Source organism: Sminthopsis crassicaudata, chromosome 5, assembly GCF_048593235.1.
Source record: "Sminthopsis crassicaudata isolate SCR6 chromosome 5, ASM4859323v1, whole genome shotgun sequence".
In the NCBI taxonomy this organism is placed as follows: Eukaryota; Metazoa; Chordata; class Mammalia; order Dasyuromorphia; family Dasyuridae; genus Sminthopsis; species Sminthopsis crassicaudata.
Window position 1 is genome coordinate 15853996 of NC_133621.1, and position 23586 is coordinate 15877581.

The window sequence follows — 23586 nt, forward strand, 5'->3', positions numbered from 1 at the left end:
GAACATTGCTCTGTGAATGCCAAGGCATGACTACCAAGCAGACCACTGATCTTTTGGGAAAACTTTGGGTTTTGTCACTGTCACATTGCAGAGATCACAAGATCAGAAATTGAAAGCTGGAAAGAATCTTTTTGGGCAAGAGAGCCAAGTGACTTGCCCAGGGTCACCCAGCTAGTATATGCCGAGTGACTGAGGCAGATTTTAAACTCACAAGATCCCCTCTCCATTGCACTACCTTGCTGCCCCTTGGTTCTTATAGGGAAAATGATAACAGATCAGGTTAGATAAATTGCCAGGATTTGGACCATAGCTGCAGATATTACTAACCTCTCATTCTCACCAGTTTCAGTGGTGTTCAAATAGAAATAATCCTGGGCCACATCACTATGTGCTATTAATCTTCTTCTATTTAATGTTCTCCAGACTAATGCACAGGTGGATAAAACAACTGCTTTCTACAGTTATATTCATTTTTCTATAGGTTCACTGAGAACATCCTTAGTATAACTCCAGTACTAGGCAGACTGATGGGAAGGGGATGTAATTCATCCTATTGTCACAAGTCTCATTTCTGCCAAGTCCCTGCATTTTGAACTTCTAATCTGTATAGCATGGAGATAAATATTTGTCTTCATGTCAAATACTCTAAGAACCCATAGTTAACATATCAGTAATATATCAATGTGATTATGGGAAATATTTTGGTCTCTGATAATAGATCTGTTTCTGGGGTAGTTTAAAGATTGAAATCTCAAATGCATGCAAATGTATTTTATAATAAGTCCTAATTTTATCTACTAATTTATTAAAACTAGAGAGCTTCTGGCATATGGTTCCAGCCTCTAGATTAGACTACACTAGGTATTTGGCACTACCTTGGTGCCAGTAATTGCAATGGGTACTCTCTGGGGCAAAATTTTTATAACCTTCAGGGAAGTTGCCCACTTCCTACTATTTCCTTGCATATTGTTCATTAATCATTAAGTCCCAGTTCCTTAAGGATAATTATGTATGATTTCTGGTCATTATAACCTGGTATTGGGTGATTCAAATCTTTCCATATCTATAAAATAAATCCACATGTCTCAAATTTGCATGATAGTCCTTTGACGACATTGTGTAGGTTCATTTGGATGTTGCCCAGAGATGGCCTTTTGATTCCACTCTTAGATCTTAGCCATGACTTTATCCAAGTGGTAAACCACTTACAACTACATTCGACACATTCAATATTATCTATTGCCAGACTTTACTTTTGTCCATGAAATGATTTGTCCTCAAGTATTCTTTGGTCAGTAGTGTCATATTCAAATAGAAATGACTCTAGGCAGGCTGCCGATTGACAAGAACACCATAAATCGACATTCTGTTTTTATTATAATTATTTATTTTGTAAAACACTTCCCAATTATATTTGAAATCTGGTTAGGATAGCATTTTCACTCTTGTTGTTTGATTGCATTTTTGTTTTCCTTCCTTTCTTTCTAGATCCAATTTTTCTTGTGCAGCAAGATGACTGTATAAATGTGTGTGTATGTATATATTGGACTTAACATATATAACATATATTGGACAACCTGCCATCTAGGGGAGGGGGTGGGGGGAAGGAAGGGAAAATTTGGAACAGAAGGTTTTGCAATAGTCAATGTTGAAAAATTATCCATGCATATATTTTATAAATTAATTATTAAATATAATCAAATAAAATAATTATAATTTAAAATGATAATTGTTATAATAAGTAATAATTTGTTATGTGGCAATCAATTAACAGTAATTAAATAATAATAATTTTAAAAAGAAAATCAAACCTAAATAAATGCTCATCAAGAGTAGTAATCATTACTACAAATTATGATTAATAATAATTTCAAAAAGAAAACCTCAAAAATAAACAAATAAATAAATATACTTGCCAAAATAAATAAATAAATAAAATTTCTTATTAACTTCAAAACAAGAAAGAAAGAAATCTGGTTAGGCATACCGAGTTTCATACTTCTGCTTTAAATTCCCTTATAGAAATCTACTTGATCCAAAGTTATTTGTGTAAGTTGCCAATTTGTTTAGCATATTCATGAACCCTTACAGAACCTCTTTGAAAAACCCTAGATCCATTCATCTTTCTCTAGAAGCTTTAGAGTCAGGAACCTGTGGTCCACTAATGTTGGGCAGCTTTGTTAGGACATTTTCTAAATCCACTTAGTTCGTTTAAAAAATTTGAAAGTATGCATTGACTAGGATTGTATAGATGCTAAATGCTTTGAGTATGTTCTTATTTAGTCTTGATTTCAGGTCACCAAAAAGTCTCTCATCATCCCCATCCGTAGCTTTCTGTTTTGTACTTAATGTGTCTTGCTTGGCAGAGACTAAATATATTTAAAAGTAACTTTTACCCATCAGTTTCACATGGTCTCTAGATCCAAGATTGAGATTTTTATTTTTAACGTCCCTTGGCCCACATTAAACATTTTTTAAGTTATCAGGTCTAAATGACCCTGTAATATCATTAGAGGAAGATCCCATCAAATGGAGAAAATATCAAGTATAATTTGGTAGAACCATGTTAGTTATCTGTGTCCATTGATCAGTTATTTTTTGTTTTGGTACGACCAATTAAGTGATTCTTATTAGTTATCTTTAGGAGACTTGAGCATTTGTGGAGAGTTGAGCATTTGTTTAAGGGTAGTTAGAACCATCACAGATTTTGAAAATTTTCAGATTTACTTCTGTTGTTACTGTTACTATCGTTATGATAGAGAACAAATAAAATAAATTTAAAGTTACTGAGGTCTTTTGCTATGATTATAGAGTCAGAATGGAAAGGAAAGATAATAGCTAAAATTTATATAATATATACTATATTGTGTCAAGTGCTTTATAATAATTTATCTCATTTGATCTTCATAACCAGGGATGTTAGGCACTGTTATTTCCATTTTACAGATGAGGTAAATAACAGGGATTTGCCCAGGTTGCACAACTAGTGTCCGACACTGGATTTGAATACTTTTCCTGACTTTGGGCCTGGTGTTCTATCCATTGAGCCACCTAGCAGCTCCAAATAGAGGTAGGATTCCAAAAACGTGGGGACTCTCTTCACCAAAGTAGGCCCAGCATGTGGACAGGCAGCATGATGTAGTTGATAGGACATGGAATTTGGGATCAGAAAGTATTAAGTTCAAATTCGATGGGAAGTAGTTTACTGTGTGATCCTCATATCCTCAGGACTTCACTATAAAATGAAGGAGAAGGCCTCTCAAGTCTCTTCCTTCTTGCCTGAGGTCCAGAGAGGTCATTCACCTACCCAGAGTCATACTGGTTACAAATCTAGTTCATTTTCCACTGTCCAAGAGGCGTGGAAGCAGAGGATAGGTACCCAGTCCCACCATTATTTATCGTTTGGCCTCCCAACAGCCTGTGAAGTACTTTTATCCTCATTTAATAGCAAGAAACTATATCTAAGAAATTAGGTTCCTTATGGTCATGTAGCCCGAGGTCATGTAGCTAGTAAGAGTCAGAAATGGGATTTGAATTCAGATCCCCTGCAGCTTTTTAAAGTGGGCCAGAAAGGTGTATTGTAATTTGTTCCTAACATCAAGTGATCTAAGGAGAAGAAAATAGGACATAGAGAAACCGGTCCTCCTTTAGGAGGTAGGCTGCCCTTTGGCTGGCATGACCCCATGTCTGCAGCATTTTTTCTTGCTGGGGCAATTAGGGTTAAGTGACTTGCCCAGAGTCACACGCTAGGAAGAGTTAAGTTCAGGGCTGGTGTTTTACTCACTATGCCATCTAGCCACCCCCTGTAGCATCCTTCTGAAGCTGCCCCTTCAGCTGGCCTTTTTACAGTATCTGAGGAATGGATAGCAGTTCTCAGCATATGCTACCCTCAAATTCACTGCGTTAGATCCTAGAAAGTGGATAATGACTTGTCCGGAGACAGTTTGATGGGTGGCGAGCTTTTAAAAAAGTGCTTAAATCCTTCCATGTCTTTTTCCATTCTCTCTATCCCAGAGAAATAGGGATTCCAGGTAGTTGTCCCCCTTGAATCTGACATAAGATTTTGTCCCAGTGAGCACAGACTGTCTCATGTACTCTCTCCCCATCACCACCTTTTTAGAATCTCCTCTTCTTTCAAAGCTCAGCTCAAGTATCTTGGACTTCCTTAATGTTCTCAGTGAAAAGTATTCTTTTTCCTTAAGTTTTCCCAGACTACTTTGCCTGGATTTTGCCCCCATCACACTCTTTTCTTTTATCTTTATACACGTGGCATGTAGACTGCAAGCTCTTTGAGAGTCAGGACTGTCGCTTTTTATCTTTATCCTTAGTACCCAAGATGGCACCTTGCACAGGATACATATAGCATGTATCCAAGAATACTGCTAAAGAAAGTAGACGATCCCAGAGTTCATCATTTTGCGATGTTTGAACTTTGATTGCTGGGATGGTGTTTTGGAAGCTTCTGGGAAAGAAGCTGGAAGCCACAAGTAGCCATTCTTGCTGTTACCCTTTGGGCAAGGAGGCAGGCAGGGTCAAACCCAAACGCTGGTTGCTGACTTCTTGGTCCCAGAAGCTTCCACAAACACTTTCAGAAATACAAATTTGAAGCTATTCCTGACAGATTCAAACCATTCCGGAGTTCATGGATCTCCGACTATTATAAAAGTCCAGGTGAGTTCTGAAGACCTGAAAAAGGATGGTCTGAATGGAGAGGAGACAAATGGGAGGATGTTGTGGCTGTCATGGAATTAGATAAAGGGAAGGGATGAAAGAAGAGTTGATGATGGCACCAAGGTTTTGGACCTGGGTGACTTAAAGAAAGGCGATCCCTCAATAGGGATGGAAAGGCTAAAAAGAAAGGAATGGTTTGAGGGAAAGAATGTGTTCCACTTTAGATAAGTTGAATGTGAGCTTCCCATAGGGCATCCAGGTGAAGAGAACAGTAGATCATTAAAGATTTGGGGCTGGAGTTGAAGGGAGATCCTAGAGTTGAATAAATAGATTTGGGAATTGTCTGAAGAGAGGAGAGAGATGTATTCATGGGAGAAAAGTTCAGTAAAAGAGAAAAGGTAGAGGGAAAAGAAGGCATACCAAGAGAATACCTGGGAGTACAACAACACAGAAGGCTGGGTCAAGAATGAGCCTTCAGAGGAGGCTGAGAAGGTCCTATTAGGTTGGAGGAGAATCAGGAGAGATCAGTGTCATAAAAAACAGAGGGGAAAAGTTGTCAAGGAAATCAGTGTTGATTGATTGACTAGGAAGAGGACCTGACAAACATGGTTGAATGCTGGAAAGTAGCCAAGAATAAGGAGTCAGAAAATACTCTCAGATTTAACAATTGATTAATCATTGGTAATCTGCAGAGAAGTTTCTGATAAGTGATGAAGTTAGAAGCCAGATTAAAAAAAGTATCTGATAAAGACAAAATGAGAATACCGACAACTCAAGACAGCTTCTAGAGGCAATTTGGCCATGAAGGCGAGGAGACATAGAAGATGATAGCATCAAAGGAAGGTCTTCTAAAGAGAGAGATCTGCATCTATTCTGAGGTAGTAGGGCAGCAGATAAGGAAAAGATGAAAATTCGAGATGATTGTGGGGGATGTTTTGTGGACATGGAAAGAGATGAGATCAAGAGCCCAAACAGAGGGATTGCCATCAACCATGAGGAAGATATCTTTTTCAGAGACTGGCGAACATGGGGAGGATGTTAAAGTGATCCAAGTTGAAGAGTGAAGACTAGAGAGCTCTCTCTGTTCGGTCTCCATTTTGTGTTTTTAGTGAAACCTTTTTGGTGGGGTGCTCTGCTTAGGTAGAGCAGAGATAGATGGTATGGGTGGGTTGAGGGGAGAAGAGAAGATCTATTTAGATCTAAGAGAGTGGGATAAGGTGTTCACAAGACAGTTTCCCCTCAAAAACCACATGAAATCAAGCTTCTGAATAGAGTGACGGGATTCAACTACCCTCCAGTTCAAAATAAACTGAAAAAACTGCAAGAAAAGGCAGTCTCACTGGGGTGAAAAGAGTATTTAGCCCAGGTCAGATATAATCTGGGAAAGCTGAGGAGAGGGTCTTCATCATGGCAAATCAGCAACTAAGATCCCAAGTCCTGGCTCAGTAAAGGAGCCACTCAATGGGACTGCTGCCGCTGCTGCTACAAACCTTCAAAGATGGTTTAACATTCCCCCTTGCAAAACCCTGTGTTCCACATTTCTCCCTCCCCCTCTTGGAAAAAAAAATACAAAATTACAAAAAAATAATGAAGTTAGTAAGAAGACTTCAGAAAAGTTTTGAAGCAGTAGCCTTTAATATCCAGGTAAACAGGGAGTTTTCTGCTTTGAGAATGTGAATATGATCACCACACAATCTTGCTCCAGTCCCAAAGTAGCTGACCCTGCTACATGATGTTTAGACGTGAGGAAAACGTGGCTGGTGGGAACTGATTTGTCTGACTTTGGCCTCTATTTTTAACCTTATTCTATTTATAAGGAGATTCCACAGTCTCTCTGTAACCTGCTCTGGGGAGTATTGGGCATAGGATTGAAATGTAAATAGGGTGTGAAGTCATCAGGGCTTTGAGTCCCAACTCTGCTGGATGTAGGATTGTTTAAAAAGAAAGACAGAGTCAGAGATGGATCAACAGAGAAACAAAGAGAAATAGACAAATAGACACAGAGAAATTCAGGGAGACAGACTGAAGGAGACTGATAGAGACAGGCAGAAACAGGTAGATGGATTGCTACATACCAAATTAAATTAAGATAATAAGTGTGGGAACCAGGATGGCATAGTGGATAGGGGCACTACTTGGAATTGAAATCCTGTCTCTGCCACTTACTAGTTGTGTGACCCGAGTAAGTCACTTCATTTGTCTGGACCTCAGTTTCCTCATCTACAAAAGGAAGGAATTTGATTCAATAGATAGGGAGAAAACCCAAGAATTTATTAAGTGCCTACTATATTCTAGGCGGGAGTGGTCAGGTGGCATGGAGTACCAGGCCTGGAATAAGCAAGACTCATGTTCATGAGTTCAAATCTGGTTTCAGATACTAGGTGTGCCACCATGGGCAAGTCCCTTAACCTTGTTTTCCTCAGTTTCTTTATCTGTAAAATGAACTGGAAAAGGAAATAGCAAAACAGTTTAGTATTTTGGCCAAGAAAGCTCCAGATGGGATAATGAAGTATCAGATATGACTGAAACAACTGAATAACAAATATTCAGGCAGTATGTTAAATACTTTGCAAATTTTATTTCATCCTCACAACTGCCATGAGGGGTGGGGTAGATGCTATTGTTATTCTAGCTTTTATAGTTAAGAAAACTGAGGCAAACAGAAGTTAAATGATACAAGGTCACACAGCTAGTAAGTGTCTGAAGGCAGATTTGAACTTGTGTCTCACTCCAAGCTTAGTGCTCTATCCACTGAACCACCTGGCTGCCTCTGTCTCTCAGGTTCCTGTCAGGTCTAAATCCACAATCCTATGGGAAACTCTAATCTAGGCAGACCTGAATCCAAGCTTTCCCCCAACTTCTCTCCTGTCCCAAACTGACTACTTAACTTTCTGGGAAACTAAGACAGATTTTAGAGGAGAGGAAGTCACATTAGCAATGAGATTCTTCTCACCCGAGAATTCCCTATACTAAGGGGATCTCAACTCTGATTAGGATTCCTTTTTTTCCCCTCCTAATTTTTTATTAAAGCTTTTTATTTACAAAACATATACATGGGTAATTTTTCAACACTGACCCTTGCAAAATCTTCTGTTCCAAGTTTTTCCCTCCTTCCCTCCACCCCCTCCCCGAGATGGCAGGTAGTCCAATGCATATTAAATATGTTAAAATGTGTGTTAAATCCAAATTGTTTTTATATCTATACCCATACCCATAGCTATACCCATACACATTTATACAGTTATCTTGCTGCACAAGAAAAATTGGATCTAGAAGAAAAAAACCTGAGAAGGAAAACAAAATGCAAGCAAACATCAACAGAAAGTATGAAAATGCTATATTATGATCCACACTCAGTTGCCACAGTCCTCTCTCTGGGTGTAGATGGCTCTCTCCATCACTGAACAATTGGAATCGGTTTGAATCATCACATTGTTAAAAAGAGCCACATCCATCAGAATTGATGATTGTATAATCTTCTTGTTGCCATGTATAAAGATCTCCCGATGCTGCTCATTTCACTTTGCATCAGTTCCTGTAAGTCTCTCCAGCCTCTCTGAAATCACCCTTCTGGTAGTTTCTTACAAAACAAGAATATTCCATAACAGTCATATACCACAATTTATTCAGGCATTCTCCAATTGAAGAGCATCCACTCAGTTTCCAGTTCCTTGCCACTACAAAAAGGGCTGCCCCAAACATTTTTTGCACATGTGGGTCCCTTTCTGTCCTTCAAGATCTCTTTGAGATATAAGCCAAGTAGAAGCATTGCTGGGTCAAATGATATGAACAGATAATTTCTGAAGACCATGACAAAAAAATTAGCCTGGATAGCATTCTACAAGAGGTCATTAAGGAAAATTGCCTCAATATTCTAGAAACATGAGGAAATACTCATTGAAAGAATCAATCACATCTGGAAAGAGGTCCTACAAGGAATACCCCAAGGAACATGGTTGTGAAACTCAAATTACAATCTCAAGGAAAAAATACTGCAAGCTGCCAGACAAAAACAGCTCAAATATCAAGGAGCAGCAGCCAGAATTACTCAGGATCTGGCAGCTTCTACAATAAAGTATTGGAGAGCCTGAAATACCATATTCCAAGAGGCAAAGGATGGGGAGTTACAACCAAGAATTAACTACCCAATGAGACTCACTTCTCTTGGGAGGAGATGGCACTTCAATGAAGTAAGACACTCAATCATTGAAAAAAAATAAACTAAACTAAACAAAGTCTAATCTATAAACACAGGATTCAAGAGAACCAGAAAAAGGTAAATGGGGAAATATATATTGTTTGATGGTTAAACTGTTTATATCCCTAGATGGGAAAAACAATATTTAACTCTTGACAACTGCATCTATCATGGGGCGGGGTAATCACAGACTAAGGGTGTTGTTGTGAATGGACTCAGATGTAATGAAAAAGAAAAAGACATTAAGGGGTGGAAAAAAGTTTACTGGAAAGAGAAGAAAAGGGAGGTATAATGGGATAATTAGTTCACATGAAAAAGTACAAAAGACCTATTAGAATTGATGGAAAGAGGAAGGGGGTGAACATTGTCTGACACTTACTCTCAGTTTTGGCTCTAAGAGGGAATAACAATTATTCAATTAGATATAGAAATTTATCTAACCCTATAAAAAAAGTAGGAGAAAAGGGAAAGAAAATGGAGGGACAGCACTGAAGGAAGGGCAGAAACACTAGGGGGAAAGGTAAGAAGGAAGGAAGGAGAGATAGAAGATAAGGTGGGTAAAAAAAAATCACTAGTAAGAGAAGGGGGAGGGGTGATAGGAGATAAAGTAAGTGTGATGGTGGGTTAAAAAAAACACTACTAAGGGCAGGATGGATAGAGACAAAAAGTAAATACAGGGGAGAAAATAGAATAGTGGGAAATAGAGCTGATAATCACAACTGAACGTGAATGGAACGAACTCTTCCATAAACCAGAAAAGAATAGCAGAATGCATTAAAAAAAATAGAATCTTGTAAAGAAGATTTTGTAGGAAACACATTTGACAAACATACAGAATAAAGGTAAAAGGCTGGAACAAATAATGCTGAAGTGAGAAAAAAAAAGTAGAAGTAGCAATTCTGATCTCAAATAAAGCAAAAGTAAAAATAGCTTTTATTAAAATATGAGAAAGGAAAGTATATCTTGCTAAAGGGTACCCTAAATAATGAAGTAATAATGTTATTAAATACATGTGTACCAAATGATAGAGCAGGCAAATACCTAGAGAATATTTTAATCCAGTTACAGGAAGAAATAGACAATGAAGCTATTCTAGTGGGGGACCTCAACTTTATCTCAGAATCAGACAAACCTTACCAAATCTAACCACAAACTAAACAAGAAAGAAACTAGGGAGGTTAGTAGGATCCTAGAAAACCCTGATGTGATAGACTTCTGGAGAAAACTGAATAGGGGCAGAAAGGAATACACCTTTTTCTCAGCAGTACATGGCTCCTACATAAAAATTGATCATGTATTAGTGCATAAAACCACAATCAAATGCAAAATAGGAAGAAATAGTAAATGCTTCCTTTTTAGACCATAATGCAATATAATTATATTCAATAAAGTGCCAGAAAAAGACTAAAAACCAATTTGAAATGAAATAATCCAATTTTTAAAAATGAGTGGAACAACAAATCACAGAAACAATCCATGATTTCATCCACTGTTTCCTTGTCATTTACAAATGAAACACAGCAAAACCTATGGGATGCAGCCAAAGCTGTTCTTAGAGGAAATTTTCTCTCTCTAGCTACACAAAATAGAGAAAGATCAATGAATTAGGCATGCAACTAAAAAAGCTAGAACAAGTTTAAAAACCCCAATTAATACTAAATTAGAAATTCTGAACCTCAAAGGAGAGATTAATAATAGAAACTAAGAAAACTACTGAAATAATAACATTAATAGTTGGTTTTGTGAAAAACAAACAAACAAAAACAAATGGATAAAGTCTTTGGTTAATTTAATCAGAAAAAGAAAAGAAAAACCAAATCACTAATATCAAAAATGAAAGGAATGACCTCACCACCAATGAAAAAGAAATTAAAGCAACATTTAGGAACTATTTTGCTCAACTCTATGGCAGCAAATCTGACAAACTGAAATGGATGAATATTTACAAAAATATAAATTATGCAGGTTAACAGAAGAAAAAATAAAATACTTAAATAGTCCCATTTTAGAAAAAGAAATTGAACAAGTCATTATTGAACTTTCTAGGAAAATTTCCAGGCCCAGATGGATTCACAAGTGAATTCTATCAAACATTAAAAACAAAACAAAAAAACCAAACCAAACCAAAACAAAAAACAAAAAAAAAACCCCTATTAATTCCAATACTACGTAAATTATTTGCAAAAAGGAGTACTGCCAAATTACTTCTATGACAAGTATGTAACTGATACTTAAACCAGGAAGAGCCAAAACAAAATTACAGACCAGTTTTCCTAATAAATATTGATGCAAAAATTTTAAATAAAACACTAGCAAAGAGATTACAGCAACTTATCAATATGATCATATATTATGACCAAGTGGGATTTATACCAGGAATGCAGGGCTGATACAGTATCAGGAAAACTATTACCAAAATCAACCATTTCAATAACAAAACCAACAAAAATCAGATGATCATCTCAATAGATGCAGAAAAAGTTTGATGAAACACAGCACCCATTTCTATTAAAAATACTAGAGAGCATAGGGATAAAGGGAGCTTTTCTTAAAATAATAAGCAATATCTATCTAAAACCCACAGCAAGCATCATTTATAATGGAGAGAAGCTGGACACGCTCCTAACAAGATCAGAAATAAAACAAAAATGCCCATTATCATTATTATTCAACATTGTACTAGAGATGCTGGCTGTAGTAATAAGAACAGAAAAAGAAATTAAAGGAATTAGAATAGACAATGAGGAAATAAAACTTACTCTTTGCAGATGATATAATGACATACTTAGTGAATCCTAGAAAGTCATCCAAAAATCTATAGGAAACAATTCACAGCTTTAGCAAAATTGCAGGATATTAAATAAACCCACACATCAGCATTTCTAACGTTACTGACAAAGCCCATCAACAAGAGCTGGAGAAATTCCATTTAAAATTACTGTAGACAAAAAATACTTGGGGGTCTACCTGCCAAGACTATGAACGCAATTACAAATTACTTCAGATTTTAACAATTGGAAAAAAATATCAATTGTTCATGTGTTAGACCCTGCAGACTTGGGCAAAAAACCAAAACATTTTCTATCCTCAAAATTTGCTTTCACTTGGGAAAAACACATATTTAAAACCTAAAGTTGCAGGTTCATTATTTTAAAGTTTAAACATTCATTTAAAAATTTTTTGAGTTCTATATTCTCCCCTTCCCTCCAGTCCTTCCCCAGCCATTGAAGAAGCAAGCAATATGATAGCTATTACACTTGCTAAGTCATGTAAAACATTTGTATATTAGACATGTTAAAAAAAAAAAAGGCAGAAGCAGCAAGAATCATAAAGTGAGGAAACCTGCTTCAATCTACATTGAGCACCTAAGTTCTCTCTGGAGATGGAGAACATTTTTCATTGTCCTTTGGAATAGTTTTGGAAGATTAGATCTGTTAATCTATTAACAAAATTATGATTACTGTGCACCAGAGTGAACATATGATTTCATTGGGTTCCTCCAGGGAAGAAAACCACTCCATAAGTCTGATTAGTTGCTGTTCTTCAAATGAGAGTTGTCAGGGACACCGGGAAGTTAAGGATCCCAGAGACGGGATGTCCAGATGGGATGGGAAGCCAGACCAGCTCTCTGCCATGCCGATTCTCTGACACGAGGGTACCTACAGTGGTTTTGGGGGAGAAGGGGAGAGATGATGGAGAGGCTGAAGATAGGGAATAAACTCGAGCTCATCTACAATGATAGTTGACATTTGTAGAGGCTTTTCAAGTTTCCAAAGGACTTTCCATCTTATTTCTTGTGATGGAGACAGGGTGAGGAGAGAGGGCATTCCAGGCAAGGCGGGGTAGGGAACAGCCAGCTGTCTAGTTTGGCCAGAGCGCAAAGCACATGAAGTAGAAGAATGTTCAATAGGCTTAGAGACAGATGGCTCTGGACTTCACATGCCAGAAAAAAGACTTGGCTTTTGATCCCAAAGGGAAGTGAGCCATCAGAGCTTCTTGATCAGGAAGCTGTGCTTTACAAAAAAAAAAATCAATAAGAGAGATGTGCGGTGGATGGATTAGAGAGGGGAAAGCCCAGTGAAGAAGCTTCTGGGATAGTGGGGGGATGAATGAGGGTAGCAGTATGAGAATGTAAAGAAGGGGACCAATGGGAGAGATGTTTGGGAGAATTGGCAGGGCTTAGTGAATATCAGCTATGAGGAATGAGAAGGAAGAGCTCAGGCCGATTCCAAGCTTTCAAACCTGGGTGACAAAGATGGGGGTGGTCTCAACAGAAACAGGGATGATAAGCCTTCTGCCTATTGGGGTGTCTGTGAAGATCATGAGCTCCATGCTGGACAAGTTAAGTTTGAGCTTTCTGAGGGACATCTAGCATTGGAGATACGGGATTGGAGCTCAGAAGAGAGGCTGCAGAAAGCCAAGTTCAACCTATGGTAACTACTGAGAACTTGAAGAATGCCAGATGGGGTTCAGGTTTTCCCCAGGCTCAACTCATTCTCTTCCTCGACTCAGAACCCTGAGGAGCCAAGGACCTCCTTAACTTGGTGTCCAGACTCCCAGAATTTTATACTTGTGTGCAACCTCCTCAGCAAACATCCAGCTATGCTCCTCATAGAAGCTACCCTACGAGACCCTTAACAAATGGGCATTCAGCTTTTCCATGAAAACTTAGTGAGGGCTGCTTCCACAACAGCAATAGCTCTCAGTGTTCACAATTCTCCAATATCAAGATTCTGGGTTCAGAACCCAGAAGTCCCTTTACCTCTCAGAATACCAATTTATTTCTCTGTAAAATGGGCATAGAGATATTATCTATATATATATATATATATATATATATATATATATATATATATATATATATATATATATACACACACACACACACACACACACACACACACACACACACACACACACCCCTTCAATTTCACACTTCAAGTCTTTTGAAAATTCTCCCTATAGTTTACAAGTCAAATCCAAATAATAGAAAGGTTGAGGACATCAGGAAAATGACTTTTTGTGGATGTCAAAGAATACCCCCTCATCTGAATCCAGGACAGAAAATAAGCACTCCCCAGTCTCCAAGGACATTTGTACTTCCACCTATTTGGTCTGTTGACACATTTGCCTCTTTTCACAGAGGGTTGTTTGGTCACTTAGGCTGGGGAATATCTAGCTGTCACCTGAGCTAGACAAATCTATATTCCTTCATCATACCTTATTGCCTTGTCAAGAGCTGGATAAAAGTGAGTTATATAAGCTCTGGGGCCCAATCCTCGTTGTCCCAATGCTCACCCATGATGACCTTGACGTTCTGGGGAAATTCTAGGGTCTCTACTCACTTTGGTAACTGTCAGGAACTGATTTTTCAAGTGCAAATAAATGAATTCTAGAATTGGAGAGCTGGCAATAGACAGAATCATCTGTCTTGGGGGTTAGAGTCTGGAGCAGACCTCACCAGTCAATTGGCATTCTGTCCTATAACTCTATTGCATCCAGCTGTTTCACAGACATCCTGCCCGTCAAAAGGGAGACCAAAGGAAAGGATACTGCTGAATTCCTACCCATTTATCACCACAGCTGGAGAACAGCTCCCAGTGCATGATGCTCAAGTGATGATGGCTCAGGGCGGCCATTTTTATATGTAACAGGAAGGGACACAGCTAAACTAAGAACATTATTAGGGAGTAGGCGAGGGTAAAATTTCAACTTCAACGTAACAGACATTTTGGAAGGTACAGTGAAAGTTAAAACAAAACAAAACAAAAAACAAAAAACACAACAAAAAAAGCACCTTTTTTTACTTACTGAGTGCGAGAGCTTGGGCAAGCATTTCCAGTTTGTTCTCAGGGCCTAGCGAGGACTCCATCATCGTTTGATTTGAGGATGACGCTAAGATGGTGATGGAACGCTGGGAAGTCCTGTCCCCTTCAAAGCCATTAAAGTCACCTTCTAATCACAGAGCAAGCCTGAGAGTTGGGGCCCTGCTGTAGCTCCCCCAAGCCATTCCTTCTCTGCCAGAGAATCTCTTGGCTTCCAAATTAGTGAATTCATTGAAGAGTCCCGTGATTTTTATACTGTAGGCTGTTGATGAGTTTCCTTGACCAATCAGAACACTTGCAACAATCAGCCTGGATAACCAAATTGCTTGATTGAGAAGGGTTCTCACCTGATTAAGGTAACAGGGCATTTTGATCACTTAAATAGAGTGATCCAATTTACTCAATCAACTCCTACTCTTGTACAAGTAGTTAATTTCAGAGAGAGGAAAGAGAGAAGAAGGAACACGTTTTATAGGAGGGGATCTTTGAGCTGAGCCTCAGGGATGGCTGGGAGTCCAAGAGGAGGAGGAAGGTCTTGATATCCCATTAGTCTCTGAATGCGTGTTCCCTTATCTACCAGCCTATTCCGGTAAGTAAGAATATAAAAGAAAAAGAGGGGGGACGTTTTAAGCAAAGCAAACTAACAAAACTGAATCAGACAGTGTATGTAGCATTACGTTGTTTTTATTTCTTCTGAGGGATTGAGCTTTTCATTGGAATCACACAGGATTCGGGTTTTGCCTTTGTGGCTGTTACTGTTCTTTCAGGTTGTTTTTATACTCATTGTGGATGTCATTTTCTTGCTTTTTCCTACTTGAGTTCAGTTAAACTTTCCCATGCTTCTTTGAAGTCTCTCAACATTTCTTAGTATCCTATACTCCAATTTGATGTCGAAGTGGATAGGGCTCTGAGCCTAGAGTGAGAAAAACTCATCTTCTTGAGTTCAAATCTGGTCTCAACTATTTGGGACCCTCAGCTGTGCGAGCTTGGACTACCCACTTACTCCTGTGTGCCTCATTTTCCTTATCTTTAAAATAAGTTGGAGAATGAAATGGCCAACACCCCAGGATCTCTGCCAAGAAAACCCCGTGCGGTTTCATTCATTCTCAAGCATTCATAAAGCACCCACTGTGTGCTTGTGCTCAGCAGTGGCTTTGGGGTCATATCCTGTCGGTGTCTAAATACCACTTAGATTCTCTGGGCCTGTTTCCTCACTATGCAGTGAGAGGTTAACTTTAGGTTTCTGATTGTTCCTGGTGGGGGCTTTAGAGACATTTGGAGTCAGAGGTTCTGAGTTCAAATTTAGCTTGGTCTCTCACTTGCTGTGTGACCTCGGTCCCATTGCCTAATATCTCTGGGTCTTGTGTTCTTTGTCTATAAATTAAAAGGGTTGGTAAAAAGTATAAAGGAGTGGGTGACACTCAAGAGCCCTCCCATATCCATGATCACTTTATTAACCTCCTGTGGAGTGAATGACCTTACAAATAATGAAACGTGAAATAGTATTCCCTAAGGAGAGGTATAGGGAGAGAACATCGGCTTAGGGAATTGGGGGGGTGGGGCTTCCACCAATGGGAGCCTGCACTTTCTTGGTAACTGAGAGCCTTGGAGGTTTGCCTAGTAGCAGGACCCTGATCTGTCCTTGGGGAGCTTACGATCCATTATAATCCAATTGACATTGACAGGATATGACCTCAAAGCCACTGCTGAGCACAAGCACACAGTAGATGCTTTATGAATGCTTGAGAATGAATGAAACTGCATGGGGTTTTCTTGGCAGGGATACTAGGATGTTTGCCATTTCGTTCTCCAGCTTATTTTACAGATGAGGAAACTGAGGCACACAGGATTAAATATTCCAGGACAGATTGGGAGGGGGGAGACAGAAACCCAACAGCTGGGTCTCTTCTAGGAGTTGGGCCTTGAAGAAAGAGAAAGATTTCAAACGAGTCCAAATAAAAAAATAAGAAAAGAAGGCCAGCTCTGATGTTTGTCAGGGCAGGAGAATGACTGGGTTTGCAGGTGCTGCCAGTAAAGACCCAACAAGCTCTGGTGGGTTCTGTTTGAATACAGTCTTACTTTCCAAGGACCAACTCATCGGATTGTGGATGGGCTCCTCCTTTGCTGATGGATTCTTTGGCCAATCCCTGAGGTGAAGGAAAATGCAAAGTGGCACTTGGTGCTGTGTCCACAGCACAGATAAGATCCTAGAATAAGAACTTTTGAAGGGACCCGAGATCGACCTCCCTCACTGTACAATCAGGGAAATTAAGGCCCCAAGAATTCAGTAAGACACAGGAAAATATGACCTCAAAACCACTCTGAGTAAAGTCACACAGTAGGTGCTTTATAAATGCTTGATGCATGAATGAAATGGCATGAATTTCATTCATTCTTTTTTTCATACACCTATTGGAGATAGGAGACCTTATGAGGAGGAAGGAGGAACCAAATGAATCCTCACCTCACGGAAGTGATTCTTTAAATGGCTCGCCCTTTTAAAACATGTCCACTGCCAATTAGTCTTTGTTCTTTCTCTAAGAAAGGAAAAAGAAGTTGTCTCTTACTCTTGTAACGCTGTGGGACATTGCCAGAGCTCTGCAGTGAGTTATGGGGCCGGAGTAACTCTTGGTGGCCCCGTTCCTATATGCTAACAGCTGTTCCCTACAGCAGACCTCTGGTCTCGAGGCAGTTTCTTGGAATGGAAATCCTTGGACAGGCGGCCCAAGCCTGGCTCCTCTGCCTCTCGCTTCCTTCTTCCCCTCCTCATTGGGAGGGAGAGAGCTCGGGCTCATGATTTCATCATTCATCTGTTGCCTCTGCCTCTTGTTTATTCCTCTCCTCAAATTCTAATCCTCTCTTTGAGCAACCCCGCCTTGGTTGCCATGGAAATGACTATTTTATGGCAAACAGAGGATGGTGACCCTAAGTCAGGAATCAACGAGGGGAGCGAAGAATTCTGGGAAAGGCACCCCCATCTCCTCCTTTCTGCCCTTCCAGTGTGTTTCTGATGAGGGAGATGCTCAAGCAGCAGTTCATGACTGGAGGAACGGGGGCTAAAGTTTAACCTTGTTTTTAAAAAGGTTTCTCATGAAGCAGTGATGTTTCTTTTTTCTAGTTCAAAGGATTTATGCCTTAGAGCTGAAAAGCTGTCTGGTCCAAAGCATGAATTTTACAAATCAGAAAACTGAAACCCAGAGATGTAGGCCTGAGATCACAGAGGTAGTGTGACTGAGCCAGGATTCAAACCTGGGTCTCTTGACACCACATTCATTTTCAGCGACCTTGTACCATTTGTACAGTAATTGGAACCCTGCACAGGTCTGGGGGATTGGGGACTAGGCAGGAAAACACCTTTCTCTCTGTCTCTGTCTTTTTATGTTTCTGTGTCTCTGTGTCTGTATGTCTCTCTCAGTCTATTCTCTGTCTCTCTCTCTGTTTCCCTCTCTGTCTTTCTCAGTCTCAGTTTCCCTCTCTGTCTCTTTCTCAGTCTCAGTTTCCCTCTCTGTCTTTTTCAGTCTCAGTTTCCCTCTCTGTCTCTTTCTCAGTCTCAGTTTCCCTCTCTGTCTCTTTCTCAGTCTCAGTTTCCCTCTCTGTCTCTTTTTCAGTCTCAGTTTCCCTCTCTGTCTCTTTCTCAGTCTCAGTTTCCCTCTCTGTCTCTTTCTCAGTCTCAGTTTCCCTCTCTGTCTCTTTCTCAGTCTCAGTTTCCCTCTCTGTCTCTTTCTCAGTCTCAGTTTCCCTCTCTGTCTCTTTCTCAGTCTCAGTTTCCCTCTCTGTCTCTTTCTCAGTCTCAGTTTCCCTCTCTGTCTCTTTCTCAGTCTCAGTTTCCCTCTCTGTCTCTTTCTCAGTCTCAGTTTCCCTCTCTGTCTCTTTTTCAGTCTCAGTTTCCCTCTCTGTCTCTTTCTCAGTCTCAGTTTCCCTCTCTCTTTTTCAGTCTGTTTCCCTCTCTGTCTCTTTTTCAGTCTCAGTTTCCCTCTCTGTCTCTTTCTCAGTCTCAGTTTCCCTCTCTGTCTCTTTCTCAGTCTCAGTTTCCCTCTCTGTCTCTTTCTCAGTCTCAGTTTCCCTCTCTGTCTCTTTTTCAGTCTCAGTTTCCCTCTCTGTCTCTTTTTCAGTCTCAGTTTCCCTCTCTGTCTCTTTTTCAGTCTCAGTTTCCCTCTCTGTCTCTTTCTCAGTCTCTGTTTCCCTCTCTCTTTTTCAGTCTGTTTCCCTCTCTGTCTCTTTTTCAGTCTCAGTTTCCCTCTCTGTCTCTTTTTCAGTCTCAGTTTCCCTCTCTGTCTCTTTCTCAGTCTCAGTTTCCCTCTCTGTCTCTTTCTCAGTCTCAGTTTCCCTCTCTGTCTCTTTCTCAGTCTCAGTTTCCCTCTCTGTCTCTTTCTCAGTCTCAGTTTCCCTCTCTGTCTCTTTTTCAGTCTCAGTTTCTCTGTCTCTTTCTCAGTCTCAGTTTCCCTCTCTGTCTCTTTCTCAGTCTCAGTTTCCCTCTCTGTCTCTTTCTCAGTCTCAGTTTCCCTCTCTGTCTCTTTTTCAGTCTCAGTTTCCCTCTCTGTCTCTTTTTCAGTCTCAGTTTCCCTCTCTGTCTCTTTTTCAGTCTCAGTTTCCCTCTCTGTCTCTTTTTCAGTCTCAGTTTCCCTCTCTGTCTCTTTCTCAGTCTCTGTTTCCCTCTCTCTTTTTCAGTCTGTTTCCCTCTCTGTCTCTTTTTCAGTCTCAGTTTCCCTCTCTGTCTCTTTTTCAGTCTCAGTTTCCCTCTCTGTCTCTTTCTCAGTCTCAGTTTCCCTCTCTGTCTCTTTCTCAGTCTCAGTTTCCCTCTCTGTCTCTTTCTCAGTCTCAGTTTCCCTCTCTGTCTCTTTCTCAGTCTCAGTTTCCCTCTCTGTCTCTTTTTCAGTCTCAGTTTCTCTGTCTCTTTCTCAGTCTCAGTTTCCCTCTCTGTCTCTTTCTCAGTCTCAGTTTCCCTCTCTGTCTCTTTCTCAGTCTCAGTTTCCCTCTCTGTCTCTTTTTCAGTCTCAGTTTCCCTCTCTGTCTCTTTTTCAGTCTCAGTTTCCCTCTCTGTCTCTTTTTCAGTCTCAGTTTCCCTCTCCGTCTTTCTCTATCAATAATAATTTGGAATGCCTGGCCCCTTAAAGCTAGTAGTGTCTCGGATACACACGGTAGGTAGTATTTCTCAGCTTTGTAAATGCCCAGTGGAAACTGAATTGAGTCTGGAGTCTGTTGATCTGAGATTAATCCTATTCCTATTATTACTAACTGCACAGCTTTGGGCAAGTCACTTCATGTCCCTTTGCCTCAGTTTTCTCATGTGCAAAATGAGGGGGTTGAATTCATTGGGCCCTGGGTCCTTCCCAGCTTTAGATTTCTGAACCTGTTACCCCATGAAGTCTGGAGTAAAGCCTGACTCCTGGTGCCCTCTTTATTTTTTATATTTTTATTTATGTGTTTTATATTCACGTTAGGTTCTTCCTTGTGTTCCTTCTCCCAGAGACATCCCTTATAATAACACCTTTTTAAGAGAGGAAAAGAGATCATCAAAACCAATTAGCACATAAAACATCTTAGATACATGCAATGTTCCATTCCCATGATCTTTGACCTCTACAAAGAATCATCTTCTCTTATGTCTCCTTTGGGACCAAAGTTGTTCTCCATAATTTTGTACAACTTTCTGTACAAAATTTGTACAGAATTTTTTGTGGTTGTGAATCTTTTATATTGTTGTGATTATTGTGTATCTTATTTTCTGGGCTTTGCTTCCTTCCTTCTGCATCCATCCATTTAAATCTATGTTTCTCGCTCTCATACAGCTCATCACATCTCACAGTACAATTCATCTCCCATCATTTGTTGAGCCATTCCCCAGTGGGCAGGCCCCCCACTTTAGATCTTTGCTGTAATAAAAAGCGCTGCTATCTCTTTTGTGATACATAGAATACCCCTTCTCTCCCAAGTGACTTCCTTGGGATTTATATCTAGCAGTGGAACTTCTACATCAACATTTATGGACAATTTAGCCATTTTCCTGTGACTCTGAGCAAAGAAATCCCTCAACTTCTCAACTGTTCCCAGAAACTCTCTAAGACTGAGGCAGACAATATGCTAATAGGCTTTATTTAGTAGGTGCATCTCCTCCCTGTGAATTCCTCTGCTGAGGAAATCTTAGGTTAAAAAACAAACACCACAACATATAATTATGGAGGCAGTTGAGTAGTCCAAAGGTTAAGGACACTGGACTTGGAATGAGGAAACTTCAGATATTTTCCAACAGGAGGATCCTGGATAAGTAATTTAACCTCCCTTAGTCTGTTTCTTCATCTGTGAAATGGGCATAATAGTAGCACCTACCTTATGATGAAAATCAAATGAGGTGACATATATACTGTTATACTGTGCTTCTCTAGCCTTAAGAGTGCTAGACAATACTAGTTATTATTATATGTATTTGATAACAATAGCTGAAATGTATAGAGAGCACTTGTAAAGTGCTTGGCTCATAATACAACTCTTGTCTCATTTGATTCTCCTGACAGTCTTGAGGGATGGGTGCTATTTTCACCCCCATTTCACAGATAAGGAAAATGAGACAAAAAGAGATTAAGTCATTTGCCCAGAGTCATCCAACTAGTAAACATCTGTGGAATTTGAACTAAGTCTTCCTGAGTCCTGCCCCTACCCACTGAGCCATCCAGCTGTTGTTTTATGTTATGTGTATGATGAGGGGAGGATGAAGCTGCCTTACGTGGTCTAGACGTGCACCAACCCCCAATGCATAGGTGCACATATCATCCTTATTGCAGTTAAATTATAAAATGCTTTCCAGTTGGCAAGAGAGTTTACAGTATTAATGACTCATCTCTCTGAGACTCAGTGTCCTCATGTATAACTTGAGGGAGTGGGACTAAATGGCTTCTTAGACCACTTACTAGTAAATCTCTGATCCATGAGGGCACCATCTGTGGTTGTTGCCTTTCTTTGTATTCCAGATGCTTAGAAGAGTGCCCGGCATATAGTAAACACTTAATAAATGCTTGTTGGCATGAGTGATCTTATGGTTTCATGGAAGCCTCAATAAGTCTCATTCTATTTTTATTTCATATTATTATTCTAATTTTATATTATATCTCTAATTTTATTATTTTATCTAATTATCTAGCTAAAATACCTATTTAAATATCTAATTATAATTATAATTTTATATTATAATTCTAATTTTACATTAAAAGAAGCTAAAGTTAGTTCAGTTTTTGGCTTTCCTTTTTTTTTTTTTGTCTCTGTCTCTGTCTCTCTCTCCTTCCCTCTGTATCTCTCTCTCTTTTCCTCTGTATCTCTCTCTCTTTTCCTCTATATCTCTCTCTCTTTTCCTCTGTATCTCTCTCTTTTCCTCTGTATCTCTCTCTCTTTTCCTCTGTATCTCTCTCTCTTTTCCTCTGTATCTCTCTCTCTTTTCCTCTGTATCTCTCTCTTTTCCTCTGTATCTCTCTCTCTTTTCCTCTGTATCTCTCTCTCTTTTCCTCTGTATCTCTCTCTTTTCCTCTGTATCTCTCTCTCTTTTCCTCTGTATCTCTCTCTCTTTTCCTCTGTATCTCTCTCTCTTTTCCTCTGTATCTCTCTCTTTTCCTCTGTATCTCTCTCTCTTTTCCTCTGTACCACTCTCTCTTTTCCTCTGTATCTCTCTCTCTTTTCCTCTGTATCTCTCTCTCTTTTCCTCTGTATCTCTCTCTCTTTTCCTCTGTACCACTCTCTCTTTTCCTCTGTATCTCTCTCTCTTTTCCTCTGTACCACTCTCTCTTTTCCTCTGTCCCTCTCTCTCTTTTCCTCTGTCCCTCTCTCTCTCTTTTCCTCTGTACCTCTCTCTCTCTTTTCCTCTGTATCTCTCTCTCTCTTTTCCTCTGTATCTCTCTCTCTCTTTTCCTCTGTATCTCTCTCTCTCTTTTCCTCTGTCCCCCTCTCTCTCTTTTCCTCTGTCCCCCTCTCTCTCTTTTCCTCTGTCCCTCTCTCTCTTTTCCTCTGTCCCTCTCTCTCTTTTGCTCTGTCCCTCTCTCTCTTTTGCTCTGTCCCTCTCTCTCTTTTCCTCTGTACCTCTCTCTCTCTTTTCCTCTGTACCTCTCTCTCTCTTTTCCTCTGTACCTCTCTCTCTCTTTTCCTCTGTACCTCTCTCTCTCTTTTCCTCTGTACCTCTCTCTCTCTTTTCCTCTGTACCTCTCTCTCTCTTTTCCTCTGTCCCCCTCTCTCTCTTTTCCTCTGTCCCCCTCTCTCTCTTTTCCTCTGTCCCCCTCTCTCTCTTTTCCTCTGTCCCCCTCTCTCTCTTTTCCTCTGTCCCCCTCTCTCTCTTTTCCTCTGTCCCCCTCTCTCTCTTTTCCTCTGTCCCCCTCTCTCTCTTTTCCTCTGTCCCTCTCTCTCTTTTCCTCTGTCCCTCTCTCTCTTTTCCTCTGTCCCTCTCTCTCTTTTCCTCTGTCCCTCTCTCTCTTTTCCTCTGTCCCTCTCTCTCTTTTCCTCTGTCCCTCTCTCTCTTTTCCTCTGTCCCTCTCTCTCTTTTCCTCTGTCCCTCTCTCTCTTTTCCTCTGTCCCCCTCTCTCTCTTTTCCTCTGTCCCCCCTCTCTCTTTTCCTCTGTCCCCCTCTCTCTCTTTTCCTCTGTCCCTCTCTTTCTTTTCCTCTGTCCCTCTCTCTCTTTTCCTCTGTCCCTCTCTCTCTTTTCCTCTGTCCCTCTCTCTCTTTTGCTCTGTCCCTCTCTCTCTTTTGCTCTGTCCCTCTCTCTCTTTTCCTCTGTCCCTCTCTCTCTCTTTTCCTCTGTCCCTCTCTCTCTCTTTTCCTCTGTCCCTCTCTCTCTCTTTTCCTCTGTCCCTCTCTCTCTCTTTTCCTCTGTCCCTCTCTCTCTCTTTTCCTCTGTCCCTCTCTCTCTCTTTTCCTCT

General features: G+C 40.0%; 1 protein-coding gene and 1 long non-coding RNA gene across 2 annotated transcripts in view; one reads left to right on the forward strand and one right to left on the reverse strand.

The window, feature by feature from the left end:
• Positions 1 to 14920, reverse strand: part of JAZF1 (JAZF zinc finger 1) — a 234864-nt gene extending 219944 nt beyond the window's left edge. The window contains exon 1 of the mRNA XM_074271088.1: positions 14681 to 14920. Within this exon, the coding sequence (XP_074127189.1) occupies positions 14681 to 14744 (64 nt within the window). The 5' untranslated portion in view covers positions 14745 to 14920. The remainder of the gene's footprint in view (positions 1 to 14680) is intronic.
• Positions 14921 to 15194: 274 nt separating this feature from the next.
• The window catches only part of LOC141544705 (uncharacterized), an 82325-nt gene continuing 73933 nt past the window's right edge, over positions 15195 to 23586 (forward strand). The window contains exon 1 of the long non-coding RNA XR_012482761.1: positions 15195 to 15283. This is a non-coding gene — a long non-coding RNA (uncharacterized LOC141544705). The remainder of the gene's footprint in view (positions 15284 to 23586) is intronic.